Source organism: Aspergillus glaucus (genome assembly GCF_001890805.1).
Source record: "Aspergillus glaucus CBS 516.65 unplaced genomic scaffold ASPGLscaffold_3, whole genome shotgun sequence".
Taxonomy (NCBI): domain Eukaryota; kingdom Fungi; phylum Ascomycota; class Eurotiomycetes; order Eurotiales; family Aspergillaceae; genus Aspergillus; species Aspergillus glaucus.
In genome coordinates this window covers 720,214-742,536 of record NW_019170455.1, presented here as the reverse complement: position 1 = coordinate 742,536, position 22,323 = coordinate 720,214, and the positions used below count along the sequence as shown (strand labels likewise).

General features: G+C 49.1%; 7 protein-coding genes and 2 non-coding genes across 9 annotated transcripts; 3 read left to right on the top strand and 6 right to left on the bottom strand.

Annotated features, from left to right (window-relative positions):
• Positions 1-176: 176 nt before the first annotated feature.
• Positions 177-2,636, top strand: ASPGLDRAFT_72000 (putative C6 transcription factor RosA-like). The gene is made up of 4 exons (XM_022549589.1): positions 177-574; positions 627-929; positions 980-1,244; positions 1,294-2,636. Exons 1-4 carry the CDS (start codon positions 465-467, stop codon positions 2,287-2,289), a joined length of 1,674 nt encoding a protein of 557 aa, XP_022404479.1. The 5' UTR covers positions 177-464; the 3' UTR covers positions 2,290-2,636.
• Positions 2,637-3,029: 393 nt separating this feature from the next.
• ASPGLDRAFT_22609 (putative 26S proteasome-associated ubiquitin C-terminal hydrolase) lies at positions 3,030-4,096 on the top strand (the record flags this gene model as incomplete). Its single annotated transcript, XM_022543198.1, has 3 exons — positions 3,030-3,071; positions 3,124-3,218; positions 3,277-4,096. The coding sequence occupies 3 exons, from the start codon at positions 3,030-3,032 to the stop codon at positions 4,094-4,096; spliced, it is 957 nt and encodes a 318-aa protein (XP_022404478.1).
• A 374-nt stretch (positions 4,097-4,470) lies between these two features.
• On the bottom strand, positions 4,471-8,131 carry ASPGLDRAFT_42856 (putative importin beta-2 subunit). Its single transcript, XM_022545686.1, has 3 exons — positions 7,619-8,131; positions 4,889-7,498; positions 4,471-4,828 (listed from the first exon to the last, which is right to left on the bottom strand). Exons 1-3 carry the CDS (start codon positions 7,718-7,720, stop codon positions 4,727-4,729), a joined length of 2,814 nt encoding a protein of 937 aa, XP_022404477.1. The 5' UTR covers positions 7,721-8,131; the 3' UTR covers positions 4,471-4,726.
• A 518-nt stretch (positions 8,132-8,649) lies between these two features.
• On the top strand, positions 8,650-8,721 carry ASPGLDRAFT_t36. The gene has a single exon. It is a non-coding gene; the product is annotated as a tRNA-Gly (tRNA).
• Positions 8,722-9,867: 1,146 nt separating this feature from the next.
• Positions 9,868-10,498, bottom strand: ASPGLDRAFT_994284 (uncharacterized protein). The gene has a single exon (XM_022550637.1). It carries the CDS (start codon positions 10,316-10,318, stop codon positions 9,923-9,925), a length of 396 nt encoding a protein of 131 aa, XP_022404476.1. The 5' UTR covers positions 10,319-10,498; the 3' UTR covers positions 9,868-9,922.
• Positions 10,499-11,350: 852 nt separating this feature from the next.
• On the bottom strand, positions 11,351-11,422 carry ASPGLDRAFT_t23. The gene has a single exon. It is a non-coding gene; the product is annotated as a tRNA-Gly (tRNA).
• A 113-nt stretch (positions 11,423-11,535) lies between these two features.
• On the bottom strand, positions 11,536-14,827 carry ASPGLDRAFT_42855 (SacI domain protein). The gene is made up of 3 exons (XM_022545685.1): positions 14,526-14,827; positions 13,683-14,449; positions 11,536-13,621 (listed from the first exon to the last, which is right to left on the bottom strand). The coding sequence occupies exons 1-3, from the start codon at positions 14,746-14,748 to the stop codon at positions 11,630-11,632; spliced, it is 2,982 nt and encodes a 993-aa protein (XP_022404475.1). The 5' UTR covers positions 14,749-14,827; the 3' UTR covers positions 11,536-11,629.
• Positions 14,828-15,426: 599 nt separating this feature from the next.
• Positions 15,427-17,003, bottom strand: ASPGLDRAFT_22606 (DUF803 domain membrane protein; the record flags this gene model as incomplete). Its single annotated transcript, XM_022543196.1, has 7 exons — positions 15,427-15,898; positions 15,963-16,254; positions 16,316-16,476; positions 16,542-16,632; positions 16,697-16,787; positions 16,910-16,935; positions 16,994-17,003. 7 exons carry the CDS (start codon positions 17,001-17,003, stop codon positions 15,427-15,429), a joined length of 1,143 nt encoding a protein of 380 aa, XP_022404474.1.
• Positions 17,004-19,219: 2,216 nt separating this feature from the next.
• On the bottom strand, positions 19,220-21,930 carry ASPGLDRAFT_63899 (uncharacterized protein; the record flags this gene model as incomplete). The annotated part of the gene is made up of 2 exons (XM_022548723.1): positions 19,220-20,770; positions 20,830-21,930. 2 exons carry the CDS (start codon positions 21,928-21,930, stop codon positions 19,220-19,222), a joined length of 2,652 nt encoding a protein of 883 aa, XP_022404473.1.
• Positions 21,931-22,323: the final 393 nt, after the last annotated feature.

Genomic DNA, 22,323 nt, shown 5'->3' with positions numbered 1-22,323 from the left:
TGGCCCTTTTCCCTCATTGTCCTCTTAAAAGACTTCTTTTAAGCCGCGAGCCGCAACGGTTGGCGGTCCTCTTCTCTCTCTCTCTCTCTCTCTCTCTCTCTCTCTCTGTGTGCAGTCCCTCCTACTAACAAGTCATTTTCTCTCTCATCTTCTCCGCCCCTCTGCCCCTCTGCATCTTTTCTCTTTTTTTTTTTTTTTTTTTCTCTCTTCATAATTTACTTATCTTCCCTGCTTCCTTTGTCTAAGAAGTATACTATCTTCGACAGGTCGTGTTACTCCACGTGCTTCCCTCGTCTAGGGTCTCCGTCGCACTGGTACCGGTGCATCCTGGCGTCTTCACTTTATATACTTCTCCTATATACCTATACCATCGTCCTCTGAAGTGAATTGCTCCAACATCCTTACGTCTCTATCTATACATCTATCGATACACAGATAACCTCTCGTCTGAAACCAACTTCAAAATGGTCGGTCCCCGTGGTGGTCCATCTCGCAAGAGCCACACCAAGTCTCGTAACGGCTGTAAAACTTGCAAAAAACGACATATTAGATGCGACGAGAGCTTTCCGCAATGGTATGCATTAGTCGGACTGAAGGATAGCAGACAAACGCTGACACCGAACTAGTCGCAATTGTACCAAGCACAACTGTCGCTGCGACTACATGGACTCGTCCGCTGCCAAAGACACTGCCTCCAACCCGCGCAAGGCCCCTGACCTCCTCATGTCGCCGGAGATCGAGAGTGAAATCGAGAACTGGCACGTTACCGGCGTGCCTCCTTTCCCGGAACTGCTCCACTGCCCCCAAAATGGATGGCATGGGCTGTCGCGAACGGATTTGCGGTTGATTCATCACATTACGGGTCTTTCGATCGATCTTCACCGTCGCGGATTCAGTAACTGCACGACCTGGGCGCGGTTGATGCCCAAGTAGGTGTTTTAGATATATTGGTTGAGGAGTATTGGCTGACTCACTGCAGCTTCCTTGTAGTTGCGTTGTTGAACGATTATGTGATGAGTTCTATTCTAGCCCTATCAGCGGCCCATCTTGCCTGGATTACCCGAAACAAAGATACCAAGTATCTCGCGCACCGTCACCGAGGGGCCGCGATCAAGGGACTACACAAGGCTATTGGTACATTCTCGAATGACAACAGTGAGCCAATCCTGGCAGCCTCGACTTTGCTGTCGTGGCAGACAACGGAATGGCAGAGTTGGGCATCTTTGCAGAAGGGAATCACTACAGTAAGTGACAAGCGTCTAACCAATTGTTCAATGGCTAACCGATATGCAGGTCTTGGCCACAATGCATCCAGCCTGGAAGCAAAAGTCAGAGATAGCCCAGTTCTTGGAGACCCAGAGATACCTAGGATGCACCAACTCTCCGGCCATGACCGGATTCCAATTTCAGGAGAAGAACCTGGTCCGCGTCGACCAGACCATCACGGCCCTCGAGAATGTACAAGAACAAGTTGCGCATAGCCACCAGGAGCACTACTGTCGAATTGGGGAGCTATTGGAGTTCCTGCGCCACTTCCGTAAGGATCTTCCCAAACAAACTCCTCAGGAAGCCTTTGAACGCGTTCAGCCCTTACGACGATGGCTGTTCTGGTTGCCTCCTGCCATGCTCCGGGGCGGAGAAACCGATATCAGCGCGCTCGCCATTCTTTCCCATTTCTTCGCTACTGCAGTCACCTTGGATGCGGTCTTCCCTAATTTGGGTGGCGCATATTTGGGTCCTCTCTCAATGGGGCCCATTGAGGACATCTATCGGATTATTGCTGCCCGTAACGCGACAGATCCATTTAACCCGGAACTACAACTGGCCCTCACCTTGATGGACCTCCCGCAGCAAGCAGTCGCCCAATACAAGAACCGCTTGTATTTGTCACCGCGATCTTCCATCGATTATACCTCCCCACCACCCCTCAGTCCTTATGCCCCGGTTCAAGACTTCCGGGCAGGTTCTTCCTCTTCTCCATCCACCTCACCTTCATACACGCCGTACACTCCTCCTCTTCACTCTCCCCCGGAAGTGGGCGTTGCAACCTCTCCATTCGAGTTTGTCGATTGCATGACAGCGCCGACACAAGCATTATACCCACCGTCGCCGGGCTTACTCTCGGATTCCTGCGAGGGCGTGTCTGATTTCTCATCAGCCTACCCCGATGACGTCCTCTGCAACGGTGGTCTCTCTCGAACAAACGACACTCTGGGAATGATTTTTGGATATTGTCCTCCACCAGAGACTAATCGGGACTTGCTTGCGCCCGAGTCCAACTGGGCATGAAGCGCAGTTCATACTTCTCTTTCCGACATTATGCTTACGAGCAATGCTTCACTTCTGATACCCTTTCTATTATTCACCATATTGATTTGACTATATATGATTTATTTATCTGCTTGAGTGACTGGTGTTAATTTTGCATGCAACTAACTGGGACGGATTTGTGCTTATTCTTGTTTGGATATGATACCATGGGGTCAATTAACGAGGAAACATACTACTTATTCTGCTATAGGCGCATTGGAATGACGAACATACTCTATTCTATAATTTTTACTATATTGATCCAGCCTTAATGGATTGACTTTTTCATCTTGAGGCGCTGTACCAGGACCATAAGCTAAGCTTCTGGAATGCTATAATTAGACATACCTAACTTCCATCCTCGTATAAAACAGTCAAACTCAAAGCCCACGTTTAATCGGGATAATCCTGACTGCCAAAAAAATATATTCCAGCCCTATTCGTATTCAATCTCATCGATGTGCCCTTCATAGTTCGTACCCCACAATGACATAACGATACACGTGATACAGACCACCTTGTTTGCATCATTGTCAAACAATTATCGGCGGGCGGTGACATCGTTTGTTTCTGCTTTCCTCCTCTGTTCAGACTGTTCAGGTTCCACGCCAGATCTTCTCAAATTTTATCTCGATAACCTGTTGCTAGCGGTTTCGACTGATTCTTGCACTGTGATTTTACGAACTCGGATTGCACTAAAGACACTTCAGAAACACACCATGGCTGACGGTGGTGGATGGAGTACGATTGAGTCCGATGAGGTACGCTCCTCTCTTTGATCTGGATTGACTGAAGCTAACAGTGATACCGCAGGGCGTCTTCACATCCCTCATCGAGAACCTAGGCGTCAAAGGCGCTCAATTCGAAGAACTCATCTCCCTGGATCCGGATACCATTCGTTCCTTGAGGTACCTACCTCTCCCCATACCCCAGACAAGCCAGGTAAAACGATACTAACAAAAACAGTCCCGTCTACGGCGTAATCTTCCTCTTCAAATGGCTCCGCGAAACAACCACCCCCTCAACCCCCACAACCCCCCAAGACGGCGCCTACACAACAACCCCACCCGATAACCTCTTCTTCGCCGCCCAAACCATCCAAAACGCCTGCGGCACCCAAGCCATCCTCTCCATCATCCTAAACCAAGACACACCCGCCACCAACAACAATCAACAACCGATAAACATCGGCTCTGAGCTCCAATCCTTCAAGGACTTTACGACTGGCTTCCCGTCTGATCTACGGGGCGAGGCGCTCTCGAACTCAGAGGCCATTCGCACCGCGCATAACGCGTTTGCCAAGGCATCGCCATTCGTTGACGAGACGACCCGCCCGCAGGATGAGGAGGAAGGCGGGGATGCGTATCATTTCATTGCGTATACGCCTGTGGACGGGGTGTTGTATGAACTTGATGGATTGCAGCCGTACCCGATTAGCCATGGCGAGTGCGGTAATGATTCGTTCCCTGAGAAGGTGATTGAGGTGTTGCAGAGGCGGATTGCGCGGTATCCCGAGGGGGAGACGAGATTTAATCTTATGGCTGTTACGCGGGACTTACGGATGCAGGCGCAAGAAACTGGGGATGCGGAGTTGATGGAGCGGGAGGAGAGGAAGAGGCGGGGGTGGGCTTGGGAGAATACATTGCGAAGGTCGAATTTTGTGGGGTTTATTGGGGAGGTGCTTAAAGGGGTTGTTGGGACGAAGGATGCGCAGGGGTCCGAGGCGTATAATGAGTGGGTTGAGAAGGCTAAGATTGATACGCAGAAGAAGTTGGCGAGGCAGTAGTTTATGTACAGTATACTGTATCTATTATGCATACATACCCCGGGTCATGTCATGTCTAGAGTAATCACTTATGTCGATAATGCTACACAATCGCTCGATTACCCGGAATGTCTGTAGATGTAGAACGGCTACTCTGTACACGAGGTCTATCTAATTATTAGCTAGTCTATCTAAGTACCAATTATAAACAACAAAGCAAAGGTAGTACAATTCATTAATCCCCAATCCATAAATGCATCCATTGTTTTACCAGGTTCCCTTGGCTATACGACATACAACCGCTCTTTCTTCTTCCCCTTCGAGAATATACCCTAGGTGCATCCATCATCTATGCAGACGCCATAGCAATAGCAATTAAGCAAAGCTTTTCGCAGAAAAAAAAAAAAAAAAAAAAAAGAAAGAAAGAAAGAAAGAAAGAAAGAAAGAAAGAAAGTGAATAAAAGCAATACACGCCAGTTCATGAAGTAAAGTAAAGAAAGGAATCATAACAAAAACATAGACAAGAATAGATTTTCAAGTATTCACTCCATTCCCGACTGATTCCGGAAAGAAGATCAAGTCAAAATAGAAAGAAAAGAAATGCAATGAAGAAGCGCCTTTCGCCACGGAATGTTGGAAACCGATGCACATCTAAATCTGGTATACAGTACGAAGTTTTTGAACAGCAGGGGGCGAAAGTTGCGAGAGGAACGAGTCGAAGTTGGGTATCATGTTTTTGTAGCCTTGCAGGACCTATACTTTGTTAGAGACAATCATCTTAATAGCTTAAGTGAGGAAAGGGAGGAAGGCTACCTGTTGGAACGAGGTCAAAATGTCACGGTAATCTTCCTGGTTAAGCGTCTTGGTAGGGAATGAGGCAATGGCCTGGAAATAATCCCCAAGACAAGACTCCATCGCCTGCGGGTTCTTCATGACCGCTTGGTTGAAACCCAAAAAGGCAGATGCCTTTTCGCGCGTAAAGTCGATCTTGGCCATCGATTTCAGGTACGGACTCGCGTACTCCCCGAGTCGCGGGGCGAGCTGGTCTGAGCAGCAAATTCCCAATCGTCCAAGAGCCATTGCGGCGTTCTCGTTAACCGAGTCGATGATCTCTTCGTTGGAAATGATCACGAGCAGTCCTTGGTACAGCTTGTCGGTGTACGGCGACAAAGGTGCCTTTTCGTTGATTGCGATTTCACCGCAGGACCAGCAGGCGTTGTTCAGAACGCTGAAGCCGGTGTGACGGTCGTCATCCTTGATCAGGTCAAGGTCCAACTGCTTGATCAAGATGGGCATGATGCTCGGAATGAACTGCTCGAGTTGTGGGAAGATATTGATCGCACAATCACCCAACAGTGCATACGATGACTGGCGAACCTCGTAGTTGGGGTCCTCCATACAGAAGCAGAGGAGGTCGAAGAACCGCGGCTGCGAGTTGCCAACCAATTCGCTGCTCTTCTGAGGATCGATAGCCTGGATGATGGCACTCAGGAGATCCAAGCTGGTGACCAAAAAGTCCTTGTCGGGTTCGTCAATGGCTTGGTTGTTGACAGACGCCACGTACTCCTGCAGGTTCTCGTAGATGATCTTGGTGCACCTCTGGAAAAGTGGGAGCGCAAACGGCGCAAAAGCGTCACCGTACGCGCCAGCAATGTACCCCAGGCACTCCAGCAAAGGAAAGAGCTCTCGAGACAGATCCGAAACCTTGTTGTAGCGATCAATGAGAGCAGGCATGAGAATATCCACAAGGTTAGGCTTAGCCAACTCTCCCATAACGCACTCCGCCAACGTCTGGACACAGTCGTAGAGAATATACATGTTGCGGTACTTGTACTTTCCGAAGCACTGCACAAATTGTCGGAGGATAGGTTCACAGTAGGGAATCAAGTTGGCATCCGACTTCTCCTCGAGACTGGCAAACGCAGAGGCAGCTGCCTCCTGCACCTTCTTGTTGTTGTCAAGCATCCTGCGCAGGATTCCTTCCATCATGGGCTCAAAGAATTGGGCCCTCTGCGAAGGATCTTCCAGGTGCGATGCCCACTCAGAGTACCGACCAAGACACCAGCAAGTGATCTGTCGCACCACAGGCTGCGCGTCTTCCAGCAACGAAATGAGGTAGGGAACGAGTTCTGGGAGGTGTGGGGTGACTGCATCATTGCACCCATCCGCAACTGCACCGAGGGTCAAGACAGCAGCTTCCCGGTGGGGCCACTGGTCGTGACGGAGGGTCTCTTTCAGGTAAGGCAGGATAACCTCGAAGATAGGCTCGTGGTAGACGTTGGAGAAGACGTCCAGCGCAGCAGCAGAGCACTTTCTCAATGTCCACTCGTCTTCTGGGTCATCACCATATTCTGACTCCTCGATCTCCCCATCGCTCAAGTCGTCATCGTCCTCCTCCTCGGGGACATTGCCATTTTCCTGCCCATCCGGTTGTTTCGAAGGGTCCAACCTGGAGGCTTTCGACTTGGCAAACTGAGGTCTGATTTCCTCCTCGCGGTCTTCAACATCAGCGTCGTCTGCTTCACTCATCAACCGAATTACTTCATCCTCGTCGTACACCATGCTCTCCAGGAGAACGGGGACAACTCTAGGCATATGCGGTGCCAAAGGTTGCTGCAGTCTCACCTGCTCACCAGCGACTAGCCAGAACTCCGCCGCATCAAGGGCAAGTTCCGGGTCCTCGTGATTGCGCTGCTGCAAGATGATGTAGCTGACCAAGCCTTCGATATGGGGAATCAATTTCTCCGGAGCAAAGTCCACAAGCTGCGCAAAGGTTTGGCACACAGTGCGCCGCACATCTGTGCTGGTGTCGTTGGCCAGTTGGAAGAGCTGCGACAGGAAGAAGTCCATCGAAGAGATCAGGGCTTGAGGTCGGTGCGGAAGGAAGATGTGGATGGTACCCAGCGCCATGGCTCGGACCTTGGGGCTTTCATTCGACGTGAATTCCATCAGCTTGGGAATGATCACATCCAACGGACGCTGTCCAGCATAATCCCGGTCGAGGATCTTGTGGTTGTCCTCGCAGACCTTGGCGAGGGCTGACATGGCGGCTTCTTGGGTCACAATCGGAACGTCTCCCGAAGGATTGTCCATGAGTGCGATTAGCTCTTGCAGCACTTCCGGCCATGCGAGAAGTCCCGCCTGCTGGAGCAGCTCCGTGATGATGCTACCTGCTGAAGCGCGCACTTGTTGGTCGTTGTCGCGGAGGCCGATAAGAGTGGCGGAGCGGATATATGACATGCTTTGTTGAGAGATTGTGTGGTATGCCATCCGGATCTTCGTTTTGACGTTCATTGCGGCGGCGATCCGTATCGTGCTGCATGTTTTTTCATCCATGCCCAACGACGAAGAGTCTTGCGGGGTGGAGAACAGAAATGTAATGTAGTTGACATAATCGGGCGAGGAAGTCGCTTGCACTAGCATCTATAGACGAACGATAATACAGATTAGTCCGCATTATTCTTCTTTGAACGTTCAAGGGTCCAAGGCAAAGGTGGGGGACGGGGAAGCAATGCGCGTGCACGGAGGTTGGGAACAACTCACTTGTTCAGCCTGCTTCTGGGCTGTCTTGTTATAGGGGTTCAGAGAATCCCTCAAACAGCAGGCAAGCTGCCTCAATGGCTCTGGTTGTGGTTGCCACTCCATTGTTCAGCGTGTAGGGAGGGTGTTGGTGGTCGACAAAAAAAAAGTTTAAAAAGTTGAAATTGTGTGTAGGACAAGAAACCCCGCGGTCAACGGTTCCTAAGAGGTAAATGTCGCCAAAAAGTAGAGGTGTGTCAAATCGCGATAGAAGAAAATAAAACCCGAGGATTCGAAGTATATAATCGCCTCTAGACCGCAGGTTCAGAGGACTTCGGGGTGGCTCGCGAAAGGAACGGATGAAACGTAGAGGGGAGGTTTAGAACGGACGGCCACAGATGCCAACAACGTCGGATTTGCCAGGATTGACGGCGGTCACTAGTGTAGAGGACAAACAATTAAAGAATAGATGAATTGAATGGTAAAAGGGGGAGCTTCGGGAGAACCGACAGCAATACACCCTATAGAGAAAAGAGGTGGGAGGTGAAGGAAGAGGAAGAGAGAGCGAACAGGAGGAGGGAGTGCGAAGAGGAGCGAGTGAAGAGGAGAGCCACCACTAAAGATTACGGTGAGGGGTGTATGTACGGTAACCTGTATCATGAATTTGAGTCTCTCCAAGCCTTGGGGTTTACATTTGCCCAAAGAAGAAAAGAAGCGACGAAACTACAGTATTTTTGCCCTTCTGGATCGACCCCGTCAAGGATGCTCACCTTTGTTTGGAATGGCTGTTCTGTGGTGCGTAGCCTACCTGTACAGAGTATACCCGATACACCAAGCATTAGCGGCGCATTACGCCCCTGGCAGCTCGACATCCACATATTGATGCATTCCTTTAATTGTATCATAATATGAGTGAGGGAGTTGAATATTTTGGTTTATTTTCCTTTTGCTACTCCGTACTGTCTGGTCTCGTAGACTCCGAATTCTGTAAATGTAATTTTACATTATTGATTTCTAGTTTACTATCCACTAATATATGACTAATCACAAGCCTGGCGTTAGTGGTGTAGCGGCTAGCATTAGTGCCTTCCAAGCACTAGATCTGGGTTCGACTCCCAGCTAACGCATTGTATTTTTGCCTTTCTTTTTTTTCCCCCCGCCAGTCCAGAAGTAATGGCTTTAAAATCCCATCAATTCCTTCTATCCCGAACCATAAGTCCCGTCCTGTACTCTGTAAATATGTGCAGCATTTGTAACTCTCATTGTGGTAAAGCAACCCATGCCCAAAAGTTCTTTGTTTATATCTGAACCAGGTTATATCCAGAAAGGTGATCATAGTCTCAACAGTCATGACATCTGGTAAAGTAACATGCTCTACTTTAACCGGACTGCTATAGTACTGCCAAGGGTGACTTTCTTTGCTTGAGCCTGTATTTTCTCTGCAGTAGTTTGGCATTGCTCGCATAGAATTGCGGTCCCATCGCCCTGTCCGAATAGCTAATCGTATAATTGATAAACGTATGCGTAAAATCGATATTTTCCAAAGACAGATCGGTAATCGCCGTATAGGCTTTAACCTGACCGTTCTCTATAGCGGGAACCCCTATTAGAGGCGCTCTGGGTCTTGCGGGTGTATTTTCCGTTTCATCAATAACCGCAATGGCGGTATTTGACTTGCAAATTCTACAGTTGGGCTCTTTGGCTGCTATATCAAAGTAGACCGAGTCGTGGAAACGGAGAATGGGTTATCCTTGTCTGTCAGCCCCATAGGATCTAGCTAGCCGGAAACGTGGCTCGATAATCTGGGGAACGACGTTCTCGTGTTGGTCGGACATGCTGTCGAGTAAAACGAGGTAGAATAGGGGAGGGGTGAATATAGGGTTAAGGAACAAGTAGGGATACCCGTCTGGTATGAATTGCTTGACCTCACCCTCGACCCTTGTCATGAATTAACCAGCTGTATGACACGCCACATGAAGTTCTCCTTCGATGCTGTTGATCTCAACCAGTCGTATCATGAGCTGTGCTGTCCAATCGGCCGCCGTTCAGGAGCTTGTGGTGCCGTGAGGATCAATGTAGGTGCTGTCTTGATCGCGCTTGGCAGAGTGTATGAGTCATAGGACGCCCTTGAAGTCTTCGCCACGGATTGGGGTAGAACTGACTTTTTGGGGTAAGGTGTTGCGGTGCATCCGGGAAAGACGCGACTTCAACAACCAATCGTGCCAATAATGGAGTCAGCATATCTTTGAATATCAGGATTTTCCCTTTCATACGCGAGTTCGCTCTTGTGAGCTTTGCAGATGAGTCCAGCTGTTGTGGCGATCAAGATCAAATTAAGCAGGAGCACAAAACAAGATACTTTGGCACAAACGTAGACTCCATCGCACATGATCCCTTGTGCTTCCCCTCCATAACCATGCAGCTCTGGAACAATCCATGGCCTTTCTGGCAATGGTTGCAGCCCAGGTCCTGGGGAGTGCCACCGGTTTGAACTTGCATGGCTTCCCAGTTAGTATTGCAGCCCCAGTTTAGTTTCTTCTCTGAGTAATCAGCAAGGCAAAAAAATCCACACCACAGGCGGGAGGCGGGCATTACAGCAAGCTGTCTCATAGTGGCTATTGGCTTGCCAGGGTATTTGCTCAGGTTGTGGACCTTCCGCGCCCACTTCATAATTCCCAAGTGTACGTGCATATTGACGCATAGGATGATCAAACCAACTTCCATGACATTTTGCAAAAAAGCAAGCAGACCTGATTTCCAGGTCGTGAGCTATTCCCAGCCAAATTATTCATTGTTAAGACAATGTATTGCCGTTTGAGCTGCTCAACAGCAATGGCCATGCCGCAGACCATAAATAAGCATTAGCCACGAGGTTTTCCGTCACTGCGAGGCACCAGCCGTCGATGTTGATTGCCCACGACAGACCATGCAAGATGGGGTGAAGCCATGCAGGTAAAACTTTTGAAGACATTGCAAAAAGGCCCGCAATGTCAAGTACCACACATTGTCGCTGATTTGAGGTGATCAGGTTTTTCTTATGCGTGCAAATACAGCAAGTGTCGAGATAGTGAGGGTAACCACGCTATGAATTCCTTAAACTCTATCTCTCTGGCGCTGTCCAGATTCAGACAGCAACGGTATTCAGCTCGTGCCTGGGCTAGTCGTTTTGATGTTTTCGCGATCGACCTGGACGAGCTGAACGTTGAATACAACATGATCCAAGATGTTCAATTATTCAAGCCATATGAGATATCTAGGCCTCAAGTATGTAACAAAGATGCTTGTGGTGCCAAGTTCTAAGATGGAGTGCTCAATTCGTATTTGAATGGAGAAAAGACGAGAACTGGGTCACTCGTCATTCAATCTACCGTAGAAGAGAGCAAGTGTGCTAGACATTCACCCAGCCTTCATTCACCCCTTGTTCATAGCGGTACGTTGAGCTATAACCATAGCTCAAGTACAGCCCAGTCGAGTAGACCGGAGCCCTATATTCGACACCTACGATCGTACACGCTTGCAATGCGGCAGGGGATATGTATACTCAGTACCGGGTTCTGCCTGGTTCGAGAGCAAAGCATTCGAAAGGGAATTGTACAAATTAGTTCGTCAAAATGACAACAAAAAAAAAAAAAAAAAAAAAAAAAAAAAAAAAAAAAAAAAAAAAAAAAAAAAAGCCTACGAACATCAAATGGGGGAAAGTCGACAAATGTATATATACCAAAAGGCAAAAAAAGGAAAGGAAAAAAAAAAAAAAGATGCGTTAGCTGGGAGTCGAACCCAGATCTAGTGCTTGGAAGGCACTAATGCTAGCCGCTACACCACTAACGCTTTGCGGTATCATTTTTTATGCATTAGAGCTTTATGACCTAAGCTAACTGCCTTACGTGCATAAACATATCTCCCAAACCCAAGAGTTAAAACAATAAAGAAGAAAGTAACATTAACTATCCAAGAAAACAAATGGTATATACAAATTCCCTAATCAATTTTATAAGCCAAGAAAGCCAAACCCAATAAGTCAAGCGGACAATGCACCTAAGCCCAAACAAACTTCTTCAAATCGTAAATCAAATGCTCCAGAATTCCCGTCCTCTTCTTCGCCTCTTCCAATGAGACGATGTCTGTTTTTTCCACTAGCTGTCGCTCCTGTCCATCTTCATCTCCCTCCTTATCCTGCTTCTGCTGTTGATCGCTAGGTTGTCTAGCTCGCGTGGCACGCTCAATTTCCTCACAGATACACCGTACCCAATCGGTCTCGGTAACTGTCGCGGATCCCCGTCTCGCGGCTATGCTCTCCGTAACCGAGTTATGAAGAGGAAGCGCCTTAAACGCTAAAAAGCGGGTGGCTGGTTGTTTGTTGCCTGTAAACCATGAAGCTATGTCCCATTCATCGTTACTAGTAGCAGCGGCCGTGGGAGGAGGTGGTTCGAGAGTGCCGGGATCAATCTGAGTCTGAACGGTTCTAGTGTTCACGCGGCGGATATTCGCACTATCTTCTCCCTTGCGATAGACGATTACCAGACCGACATTGCTGCGCTCGTCGACTTGGCTATCTGTCAAGACGGAGGTGATATACGTGCCGTAGTTGATGCGGGAGATGGACTCTAGGTCAATTCGTTCAAAAGAAGTGACTTTGTCGGTGTCCCAGTCAAAGCGGCAGTTGTAGACCGCGGCATCAGTGAGAAGCATGACTGATTCTTCGAACGGCAATGTCCGTAGTGTATTCGGTTGTCGCGGACTGAGCATCGTCCATCCACCGAGGAACTCCTCGGATTGCTCGCTGATGACGATCTTGCAGCTTGTATCGATGGCGTTCTGGCGCAGTTTCTGCATCGAGATACCTGGGTCTGCGGTTTGCATTTCCATGGCGAATTCGGGGAAAACCTGTGTCGAGACATTTCCAAGGAGGTAGTCAATGCAAGCTTGAGAGAAGTAGTCGTTGACGATGTTGTTGAAGTACCGAGATAGTGTCAGGCCGAGGTCGTTTAGCGCACCACGGTAATCACGCTTCCGGGTTCGTGTATAGTCACCTTTCAGGGCTGCGGTGGACGAGTATTGTTTCGAGATAGCATCTCCGTTATCTGCCCAGAGTGTATTGAACCATTGCGAGGCTGAATTACCGCCAAGGTCCACGTCGATGCCTTCTTTCTTCAATTGACGTTCCAAAGCCCATTGGCCGAAGGCAGATTGCGCAACGCCCGTACGATCCAGACAATCCATGCAGTTCGTCCGGATAATGCCCGTCTGGCCCTGGCGGACCTGGTTATCTTGCACGGCAGCATAACCGAACTCATCCAGAGTCGTGTCCAGTCGTTGTACAAGACGGCTCACATTCTCAAACTTCATGCCACGACATTCATTGTGGAAATCAAACCATTCCAGACCAAGCGGCGTACCATCAATTCCTCCAGACTCATTCAAAGTCTGGGCATATTTCTCATACTGTTCGCCGACCTTCAACTCTCCAGCCTGCTTGTCAATAAGCGAAACTGCCTGAACTTTTCCGTATCGCCGACTCATATCCCGGAAATGTCTCTCAAAAGCGACCTGGTTCGTCTGAGTCGAATTATGAAGGACCGGCACTGGCTTAAACGCATATGGCGACTGAGAGAAATACAGCGGAATAGACCCGCGCACTTGGAGATACGTATAGACATTCCTGGAAGAATCACAATCAGGAACAGAGAGGATCTGCTCTGTCTCCACGGTATTGGCAGTATTTCCGTCGTCGTCGACACCACGGCGAAGATATCGTAGGCCAGGCCGTTTGATTGACCGTCGAGAGATCAGGGTAAGAAGAAAATCACGTTTATGAGCCTCAGGTTCTAGTTCTTTGGTTTCCTCCTTGTTTCCCAAGATCTGGCCTTCTGTGCTTTCCTCTGACCCTTTCTCCGTTTCTGGAGATGGAGGCTCAGGGGCCGCTACTGTGAATTCTCGCTGGCCGACGAATCCCTGCATCAATGGCAGAGCATAGTTATGGGCATCAATGTCGATAAATGGGGAAATGAGGTGCTTATTCCAAAAGTACTATAGCCTAAGAGTTAGCCTCCATAGTAATAAGCCGGGGGGATAAGTCAATGCGGCTTACCAATGGATCCACAACCGTATGCAATGGACGATGACCATTGCGCGGCTCCTGAGCCCCAATATGCCGTGTAATATCATAATCATACGAGAAGAAGAAGTTCTGCGAAGAAGCAAACAACAGCTTCACGTAACGGAGCAACTTGGGCAGCAACTCCACCATATGGTCGGACGATTGCAAAACCCTAGCCTCTGGCAATGGGGTCTGCTCTTTCTCATCCAGAGTTGTCTCTTCCTCGGGTTTCGCTTCCTTGTCGACCACAGATTGACCCTCAGGAGTATCATTTACCGAACGACTGTCTTTCCCAAGTAACATCTCCGTTGTATCACGATCCACTGTCCCAAACCCAGGTAGTCCCAAGGTCTTCCTAGACAACCAGCTCGCCGCGAACCTACCAAACCGCACATTCTTCCCAAGCACATCTTCAGCAATACTAGTGATACTCCGACCTCGTGCATGCGCTGATGGCCCTGCAGTATGATGAGAGTCCAAATCCGGCACCGTGTTACTGATATCCTCGCCTGCATCCGTGTCTGTGTCTGCTATACTGCTGCCATCGTCATCATCGTCCTCGGTCTCAAGGTCACTGGCCCCATCCTTCAAGAGATGTTCCTTGGCTTGGGCAATTGCACGGACGGCGTCTGCGTGCGACGACGTAGGAATCAGGGCGATATTTTTAACGGCGTAGATCGGGTTTCCCTGGATCTGGGCGACTTGTTGCCGTTGAGTGATCGGGATGAGGAAGGAGTACGGTGCAACGGATAGGAGACCTAAACCAATCCCAGAGAATTAGAATCAATTTCAACCTTGCCAATCGGGTCAGTAATGAGTATAAGGACCACATACCAACTAATCCATAAGCCTCTAACCCAGCATCCTGCTGCTTCCCCTCAATCTCATCCGACAACGCCGATGCCGGAAATGAGGAGATCTTGCTCGTCTTGTACTCGATGCGGATTGATGAAGAGTCATTATTGCCGCCGTTATGTCGCGAGCCATTCCCATACGGCTGGAGAATGAGGCCGTCTACAGCCGCGAAAATGAGTAGTTTCCGGATCAAGCCCGGCATATCGAATCCGGTGGAGATGGAGAGGAGAGGCTTCGAGGTAGGGGATCTTCTTGCTTGTAGCTTTTTCTGTTTCGTTAACCTGCACAGTTGAGAAACGTTAATAGAATTTGCAGTAGCATGGACTGCATAGCTGTTGCGAACAGAAGTGCGTGGTGTGTTTGCAGCGACATGCCTGCTCCTGGTGCCTCCGTAGGCATCTCCGACATCATAGCTGGCGGGCCGAGAATTGCACCGCGGGGCGAACAACCGATAAGACCCCCTAAGACTATTGACTAAGACTATTGAAGACTATTGCTTGAAACAGACAAAAATGTCTACACAAAAAAAAAATCTATTCAAAGGTTTGAGGTCTCTGGTACATATATACAAAGCGGATTTTTGTGTCTCAGGCATTGCGCGTCGCAAATAGTTGTCACATCAAGGGTGCAACAATCGAATCGAAATCCAAACCACGCCTAAAATCATTCATGACATCTCTTGCTCCTATCCCATTCATTCCAAGTAGAAATACAATTGCATCCAAAAAAGTCAAATGCGAAGAGGTAAACAAAGACAAGAAACGGAATACCCCAAAGGAAAAGCGGGAAGAAGCATCAATAAACTGGATTTTATCGTAAGGCGGAAAGATAGAGGTGGTGAATCATAGGAAATAACGAGAAAAGAAAATTCGTATCGTGACTAGCTCTGGGCCAATTTGCCTGACCGTCCAGTATCCTGGCTTTGCTTGTAGGTTGGGCCTGGCTCCCCATCGCTCTCCTCGGCCAAGTCGGCTAAATTATAGGCCTGATTCTCGACATCGTACGAGCTCATGAGACCTTCTCGGTCCCCATGGCCGTTCACAAAGGTGGCGAGGCTGGACGAACTGCGGCGATGAGGTTCGTTGCTGCGGCGGGATTGCATAGAGCGTCGGGTCTGGTAACTCGCAATTGCATCGGTGGGTACGGCTTCGTCATCAACCTTGTTAAGCAAATGCCGCCCGTCGGGATCGTGTCGCGAGAGGTTCAAAAGGTAGACACCGGAAAAGATGATCAGGAATCCACAGAGCAGAGAGATGGTGTTCACGGCATCTGTGGTGTTGAAGCCTTTGAATAGGATAAACGAGGCGCACAGCGTGGCGGTAGTAAACGTTACGTAGTACAGAGGGTTGACGCTGTTGTGTCAAACATTAGCATTGTGTTTCCTCCTTCCTGCCGGCTTTTCTTCGTTTCGCTTACATCGAAGTAGAGAACTGATTCAATGCCTTGTTGAAATAGTTCATCTGCGTCAGAATGCAGAACCCGGTGACGATGGCAAAGACGTAGGTCGAGGGCTGAGTGAACTGGTTGTGGCCTCCCAATGTAAGCTTCAAGGCAATACCGAAGGCCTTGACAGACATGACCGAGACGGAGCCAACAGTCGAGCAGATAGAGATATAAATGAGCGGGTTCTTCTTTCCGTATAACGGTCCTATCCGGTAGATCATGACGGTCGAGAAGATGGCCACCGCAAGGCAATAGGAAAGGAATCCTAGGGGAAATGTGTCAACGGCATTCTTTTGCAATGCGCTCGCTAAAATAAAGGAGCATACCTGGCTGAAGAGCATAGTGAAGGATCTCGTCAATTCTCTCGACAGGTTTGTCCGGAGGCGCATGGAGAACGATCACGACTGATCCAAGCAAACACATTGCGCAACCCAGCTTGCCTAATGTACCCAACCTCTCCTGGAGGAAATACGACCCGAGAACGGCCCTATCGTACAAACGATGTTAGCGACCAAGACCTCTGCAGCAGCATCCGCATTGTGTAGTCCTCACCCGATCAAAACACTCAGGGCACCCAACGGTGTGACAAGGATCGCGGGGGCGAATGCATAAGCGGCGAAGTTTGCGATTTCTCCAATGGCCACTATAAGACACCTGTCAGCATACTCTTTTGCGGCCACTGCCATAGCAAACAAAGCTTTCCGTACGTGTAATAACACCACCCCACCAGACGGGACTCTTTAGATATGAGAACCCTTCGCCTTCAAATCCATGTCGTTCGCTGGCTTGCATCAAACCCTAGACACCGTACACGATCAGTCTTGCCCATTGTATAGAATATCGATGCGCCGAATCGGGAATTGCGGTCATGGTGATCGGGAGGGAACATGTGCGCGAGGATCGAATGCGAAGCGACGAACCTTCTTCGTGATAACAAAGCTGGTGCCTGGGATCCGGTCAACAGACGATTCGGAACGATTAGGAACATGCACAACACCACATACCTATAGCCATTGTTGATAAAATGGCCATTATAAGGCCGATGTACCTATAAACCCAAGGAAACAAACACCGGTCAGCACATGGGACCGACAATGAAAGCGCTGGCAACGTAGGGTGGAATTGGCGGGGACTGGGGGAACACAATACTTTTCTGAAAGCATTTCCATTAATACGTAGGAGCTGACTGCTCCCTGTGTCGGATAACTCCAATATTCCAGCAATGGCAGAAGGTGTGGTAGAAAGTAAAGAAGTGAAAAGCGAGAAGACGGGAAACTCGATGAATGGATGGTTGGGAAAGGCCGGCTGGGAATCTAGCCAAGCATCTGGGGAGCGAACGCGCGGAAGTCCGGGACAGGCACAGGACAACACAACCGCAGCGATTATTATTGCAGATATTGGATCCTGTCCACGATTATTCTGCGGTCAATCGAATGCAGCTGGTTTATTTAAAGCAATAAAAACACTGAAAAGAGCAATAGAAAGAGCGTGGTGTTGTGCAAGGGGGGAATTGGTTATAGCGAGCGATAAAGCGAGGCCTGCCTGGAGGAGGGGAAAAGAAGAAAGAGAAAACAAGTCAAACAAGAAATGACACAAAAAGAAGTCTGCCAGACGCCGGTCGGATCAGTCAGTCACAGGATCTCTGTCCACGTGCGCTACGGCCGAATAAGCAGTTGAAACGAGGCAAAAAAGAATAGATGAGGAGGAGAAAAGATGAGCGGCGATGGAGAGGCTGTGGCAGAACGCGTAAGTAAGGCACAACCAGGGACGGATATTCGATTGCATCCGTACAAGTGAAGTATTCCGGAATCGGTAGGGGCAAGAACAGACAAAGAATACAAAGAATACTACGGAGTACTTGTAAAGGACAGAACAGGAGCGAATCGCTGTATCACTACCACTACGCTATTACCCCGTACTTGTATGTATCTGGCCATAGTTCCGCCATGTGTGTGCTTTAATTAAATTATGCTCTCATACATCATCAGCACACAACTTTCTGCATTGTTTCATCCGCCATTTCATTTCGCTAACCTATTCCCCTTCCTGTGGACGGACCCGAAAGTGCGCCCGCAAGTCTGCGATCGGCGTTTCATCGACAATTGCTAATAATAATTCCTCGCCATCTGTTTCCGGTAGGACTCTTCAGCCACAGCCGTTCAGCCACGTAGCCACAGACAGCTCTATCAACCTATGGTCCTTAACTAGTAGGTTGATTCCTTGGTTGTAGTTCTTCCCCTGATTACCGGGTCATTACTACTTTGACTTCAATCCTGATCAGACAGGGCGGAATGAAGACCGCTTGAATTTGAGAACCAAAGCAAGCGTTACTTATTAGAAACGGTAACGAAACAAAACTATAGCACAAGAAGCCCAATGAAACTTTTGATATTTTTCCCAGGTCGTTCTAGCTATTAATCGACCTCACGACTAATATAGTCCCCATTATACTCCCCAAAAGGAATAAGAAACATCCCGTAATCATCTCGAAAGTGTACAGAAACAGAAAACCCACCAACTATCAGTAAATAGCTAACTAAACACGGGAGAACAGTAGCCTGTCAAGTCCGGCTGCCAAGAAGGACCCTAGGGCTCTTCACAGCATAATATCCATCATGCCCTACTCCTCGGATACCAAAGAAGATTGGCGCCCGTAAGCAAACCAGGACACGAGTGGGATACTATCCGGGGAAAGTCCAGGAAGAAAGAGAAAAAGCAACAACCAAACCACAACAAGAATAGAACTGTCACGACGCCACCGATGCTATCAAAAGAAACAACAAAACCAGATGGGTTAAATGAAAATACGCACCATAGACGCATAAACGCCAGAACCCAAGCACAAAAAGGTATCACAAATTCCCAAGACATAAAAACAGTGACGAGAAAAAGAAGAATCTTCATATACAAACCTGGTTGGCATCCGCCTCTAGATGGCAGATGATAAGAGAGCGAGATGAATGTTGCCAAACACCTCCACTCAGATGATGGGGTAATACTGGAAAGAGTAAAAGGGGATAGGGACCACGTACCTGACTCGACATTTTAATGCTTCCATATCGAACCGCTAGACTGGGTTCACGGTTAGTACTGCTGGAGCGGGGAGCTGTCTCCGTGCAGGAGCAAACACCGCTCTGATGGTGATTTAGTGACTCGTTTTGGAATGCCGATCGAAAGATCATGGCATTGCCGGGATACATGGAAACGTCACAAGCATAGAACCGCAACGTTCACGAGGATCGCGTGCGTTTGGCATCCGGGGTAGTTTCGGTCAAATCAGTTTCATCCTCGGGATCGCGTGTACGTTTGGTAGAGACGTTGTGGTCGGCCACCGCATCAGAAACATTCGTCTCCGGGCCAGCTTCATCGTCGAAATCCAGGTTGAAGAATTCATCATCGTTGCCATCAAAGGTGACTTCTTCGACACCTTCACCGGCAGTTGCTGATGAGACATACTCAGCGTCATTATCCAAGACTTCACCAGAATCTGCGGTTTCGTTGTTGTCCTTGGCGTTTTTAGACGGGCTGCCCATCACGCTTTCCGCAATTCCGAGCAGTTCATCCGCAGGCTCTGGAGTAGCCCGAGCGTCATTTTGTGCTGAATCCGAAACGCCATCCTCAGGTTGACCATGCACGGCATCCTCATTACCTTGGAAGGCTTCGTCGGCGACTTCTTCTTGCGGAGTACGGTCTTGGTCTTCATCCCCATCACTTGCGTCATGGGTCTTTGACGAAGGCTCTTCGCGTGGCTCCTCGGCATTCTGTTCATCATACGCACCGTCGACATTGTTGTATCCTGGCTCCTCGGAGTACTCGTCATGCTCCGGCGCATCTAGATTAGTGTTATCGTTGGGGTAATCCTCCCCCCCCGTGCCTTCGACTTCATCGTATTCAACAAGGTCACCATCTGCCTCAGCGACATCAGCAGACTGCTCAACGTCTTGCTGTCTGTCCGTTGCAGGCAAGGGGGCAATAGTGGCAGTAGACTCCGTCTTCTGCTCTTCCGAGTCATATGACCTGTCGTTAGAAGGGTGATCTTGATATTCGAGCTCAGGGTCGTGATATTCCTGAACATCGTCCTCGTACTCCCCTTCATCAATCTCTCCATATTCCTCATCCTCACCCTTTTCAGGGAGGGCAGCCTTCTCAACTTCCTCGCCAGGCTGATTGGGAGCAAGCTTGTCATCTTCTTGTTCCTGGTTTTCTTGCTCGACATGAGCTCCCTCATGGACAGCGGGCTCGGCGTCGTTGGTAAGCTCAGGTTGGAGTTCGTGGTTATGAGCTTCCTTGTGCTCTGCGGCATCCTGCTCGGGAACTTGAGTAGCTTCGGCAGCTTCGTTTATCTGTCGTTCGTCTGATGCTTCAGCCTTTTCTTGTTCTTCAACCACCTCAGGCTCTTCGCGCCCTGGAGCCTCAAGGTCTGCGACGTGTTCTGCAGGTTCTTCATGTTCCTCATGTTCTTGAAATATCCGAGGCTCTTGGGACTCTTCCGGGGCTTGGTGTTGGAATTCGGGATCATGTTGAGGCTCAGCATCAGGCTCAGCATCAGGCCCTGCTGAGAGTGGCTCTACTTCGTCATATTCATCCCAAGAGAAGATTTCGGAAAGCCCTTTGCCTTCATTCGCCGCAGCGGCAAGTTCAGATATAGCCGCGGAAGTGGTCAGCTTCGTGCTCAGCGTAATGTATAAGGATTCCGGTTCACCAATGCTTTCGTTGTCGCAAAGATGTAGATATACATTGATGATTTGACGTAATGTCACCTTGGACGAGTGTAAGGAATCCTGCACAGGCAATTTAGCATCGGGAACAGTCCAATTATGTATAAAATAGGGCCACGTACCTCTATTAGCTGAATGTTCAGAGCGTCAATATCTACGACTAGAACATCATTTTCTCCAATATGCTCCCGAAGAACTTCACGGAAAGATTCAAAAAGCTTCCCAAAGTTCTCGTAGGCAAGACTCTCATCCTCGAGGAAAAATGTTTCAGATAAATCACCTTCCCGAGGGGGAAACAGAGAGACCTCATTATCCTGGTAATAGACTTTCACGGGGTGCAAAGCTACATGCCCGTTCATGTCGGCTCCTTGCTCTTTCTCCTTGGGCTGCTCAGTATCTTGTACTGCTGTTGGTTCCACCTCTTGCTCCTTAGGCTGATCAAGGGGTGACTGGGCTTCGGTTGCTTCACCGGCACCTTCTTCAGGTTGCTTTGAATCCGTCGGGCCATCTTTATCAAGATCGGGTTGCGCACTTTGCACAGCATCCCGCTCTGTCTGGTTAGTCTCAGGAAGATTATCATCCAAAGGATCCGAGCTGTCCGGCTGAGGTCCGGCCTCTTGAACGTGTTCAGATTCAGGGTGATCGCGCTGTTCCTGTTCCGTGTGTGGTGCCTCGGTAGGTTCAGTCACATGTTCCTCCGTGGGTTCCACATGGGTTTCCAAGGCAGGTTTCTTGCTTTCTCCTTGAATAACATCGTTCGTTTGTGGGGGTTCTATTTCAAACTCCGGTTTCTGGCCAATATCATTCTGGGCAGTTGTTGGGCCTTGCTCATCCGACTTGGGCATGGGAACGTCGATGTCCTCATCGTAGTCATCTTCTAACATTTCTGCTTCGTATGTCTCGTCCGCTGAATACTGCATCTCGACGTTATCGTTCGTTTCCGGATATTGGTCATCAGCGTCGACCATGGCCGGTTCAGCGACATCGTCCATCATATCCGCATCGTTCGCTCCATCTCGGGTGTATTCTATCTCGATGGACTCATCCGGATAATCGTCTGCGCCCATCATGTCCTTATCCGCGTTCGAGGCTTGGTCTTCCATGACATCGAGGTCAATGTCGAAATCATCAGCGTGCCCTGGAAGAGGCGAAGCCATCTCCATTGTATCATCTGCAGTAGGAACTTCCATAGTGGGAAATGCTATTGAAGGAGCTGTTGTCATGGCAAAAAAGCATCAATAGATAGGTGAGCGACAGGTACGCGTAAAAAGTTTCAGTGGCGTTCCCACACCGTGCCAGGGCGACAACAGTGGCAACGCGCAGAAGAGTGGAAACCCAGAAAAGGGCAAAGCGATATAAAGAAAGAAAGAGCGACAATAAGGCCCTTTTTTACCTATGAAGTTGATAGGAAACAGGTATGGTAGAGTAACGGAGGAGGTTGAGAGACCGACGGGCTCCTGCTTGTGCTGTGGTAAGCGAGGGGATAGCGCCGGTGCACGTGCCAACGGAGACGAAAGAGAACAGCAAGCGACTCCGCGGGAGACCATCTGGCTTCGAGCAGACAACCTGACCACCCTCTCACGTCCAGAAGAGCGTGCTATTTTCTGTTATAATCA

Excerpts from the sequence above, each read along its gene's own strand:
- ASPGLDRAFT_42855 (XM_022545685.1), bottom strand. The coding sequence starts at position 14,748 with ATGCCGGGCTTGATCCGGAAACTACTCATTTTCGCGGCTGTAGACGGC. Across the intron at positions 14,450-14,525 it reads AGAGGCTTATGGATTAGTTG|GTCTCCTATCCGTTGCACCG; the intron begins GTATGTGGTCCT and ends GGATTGGTTTAG. Across the intron at positions 13,622-13,682 it reads ATACGGTTGTGGATCCATTG|TACTTTTGGAATAAGCACCT; the intron begins GTAAGCCGCATT and ends CTTAGGCTATAG.
- ASPGLDRAFT_994284 (XM_022550637.1), bottom strand. The coding sequence starts at position 10,318 with ATGGAAGTTGGTTTGATCATCCTATGCGTCAATATGCACGTACACTTG.
- ASPGLDRAFT_72000 (XM_022549589.1), top strand. The coding sequence starts at position 465 with ATGGTCGGTCCCCGTGGTGGTCCATCTCGCAAGAGCCACACCAAGTCT. Across the intron at positions 575-626 it reads GACGAGAGCTTTCCGCAATG|TCGCAATTGTACCAAGCACA; the intron begins GTATGCATTAGT and ends ACACCGAACTAG. Across the intron at positions 1,245-1,293 it reads TGCAGAAGGGAATCACTACA|GTCTTGGCCACAATGCATCC; the intron begins GTAAGTGACAAG and ends ACCGATATGCAG.
- ASPGLDRAFT_42856 (XM_022545686.1), bottom strand. The coding sequence starts at position 7,720 with ATGGAGTGGCAACCACAACCAGAGCCATTGAGGCAGCTTGCCTGCTGT. Across the intron at positions 7,499-7,618 it reads CCCAGAAGCAGGCTGAACAA|ATGCTAGTGCAAGCGACTTC; the intron begins GTGAGTTGTTCC and ends GTTCGTCTATAG. Across the intron at positions 4,829-4,888 it reads TTTTGACCTCGTTCCAACAG|GTCCTGCAAGGCTACAAAAA; the intron begins GTAGCCTTCCTC and ends AACAAAGTATAG.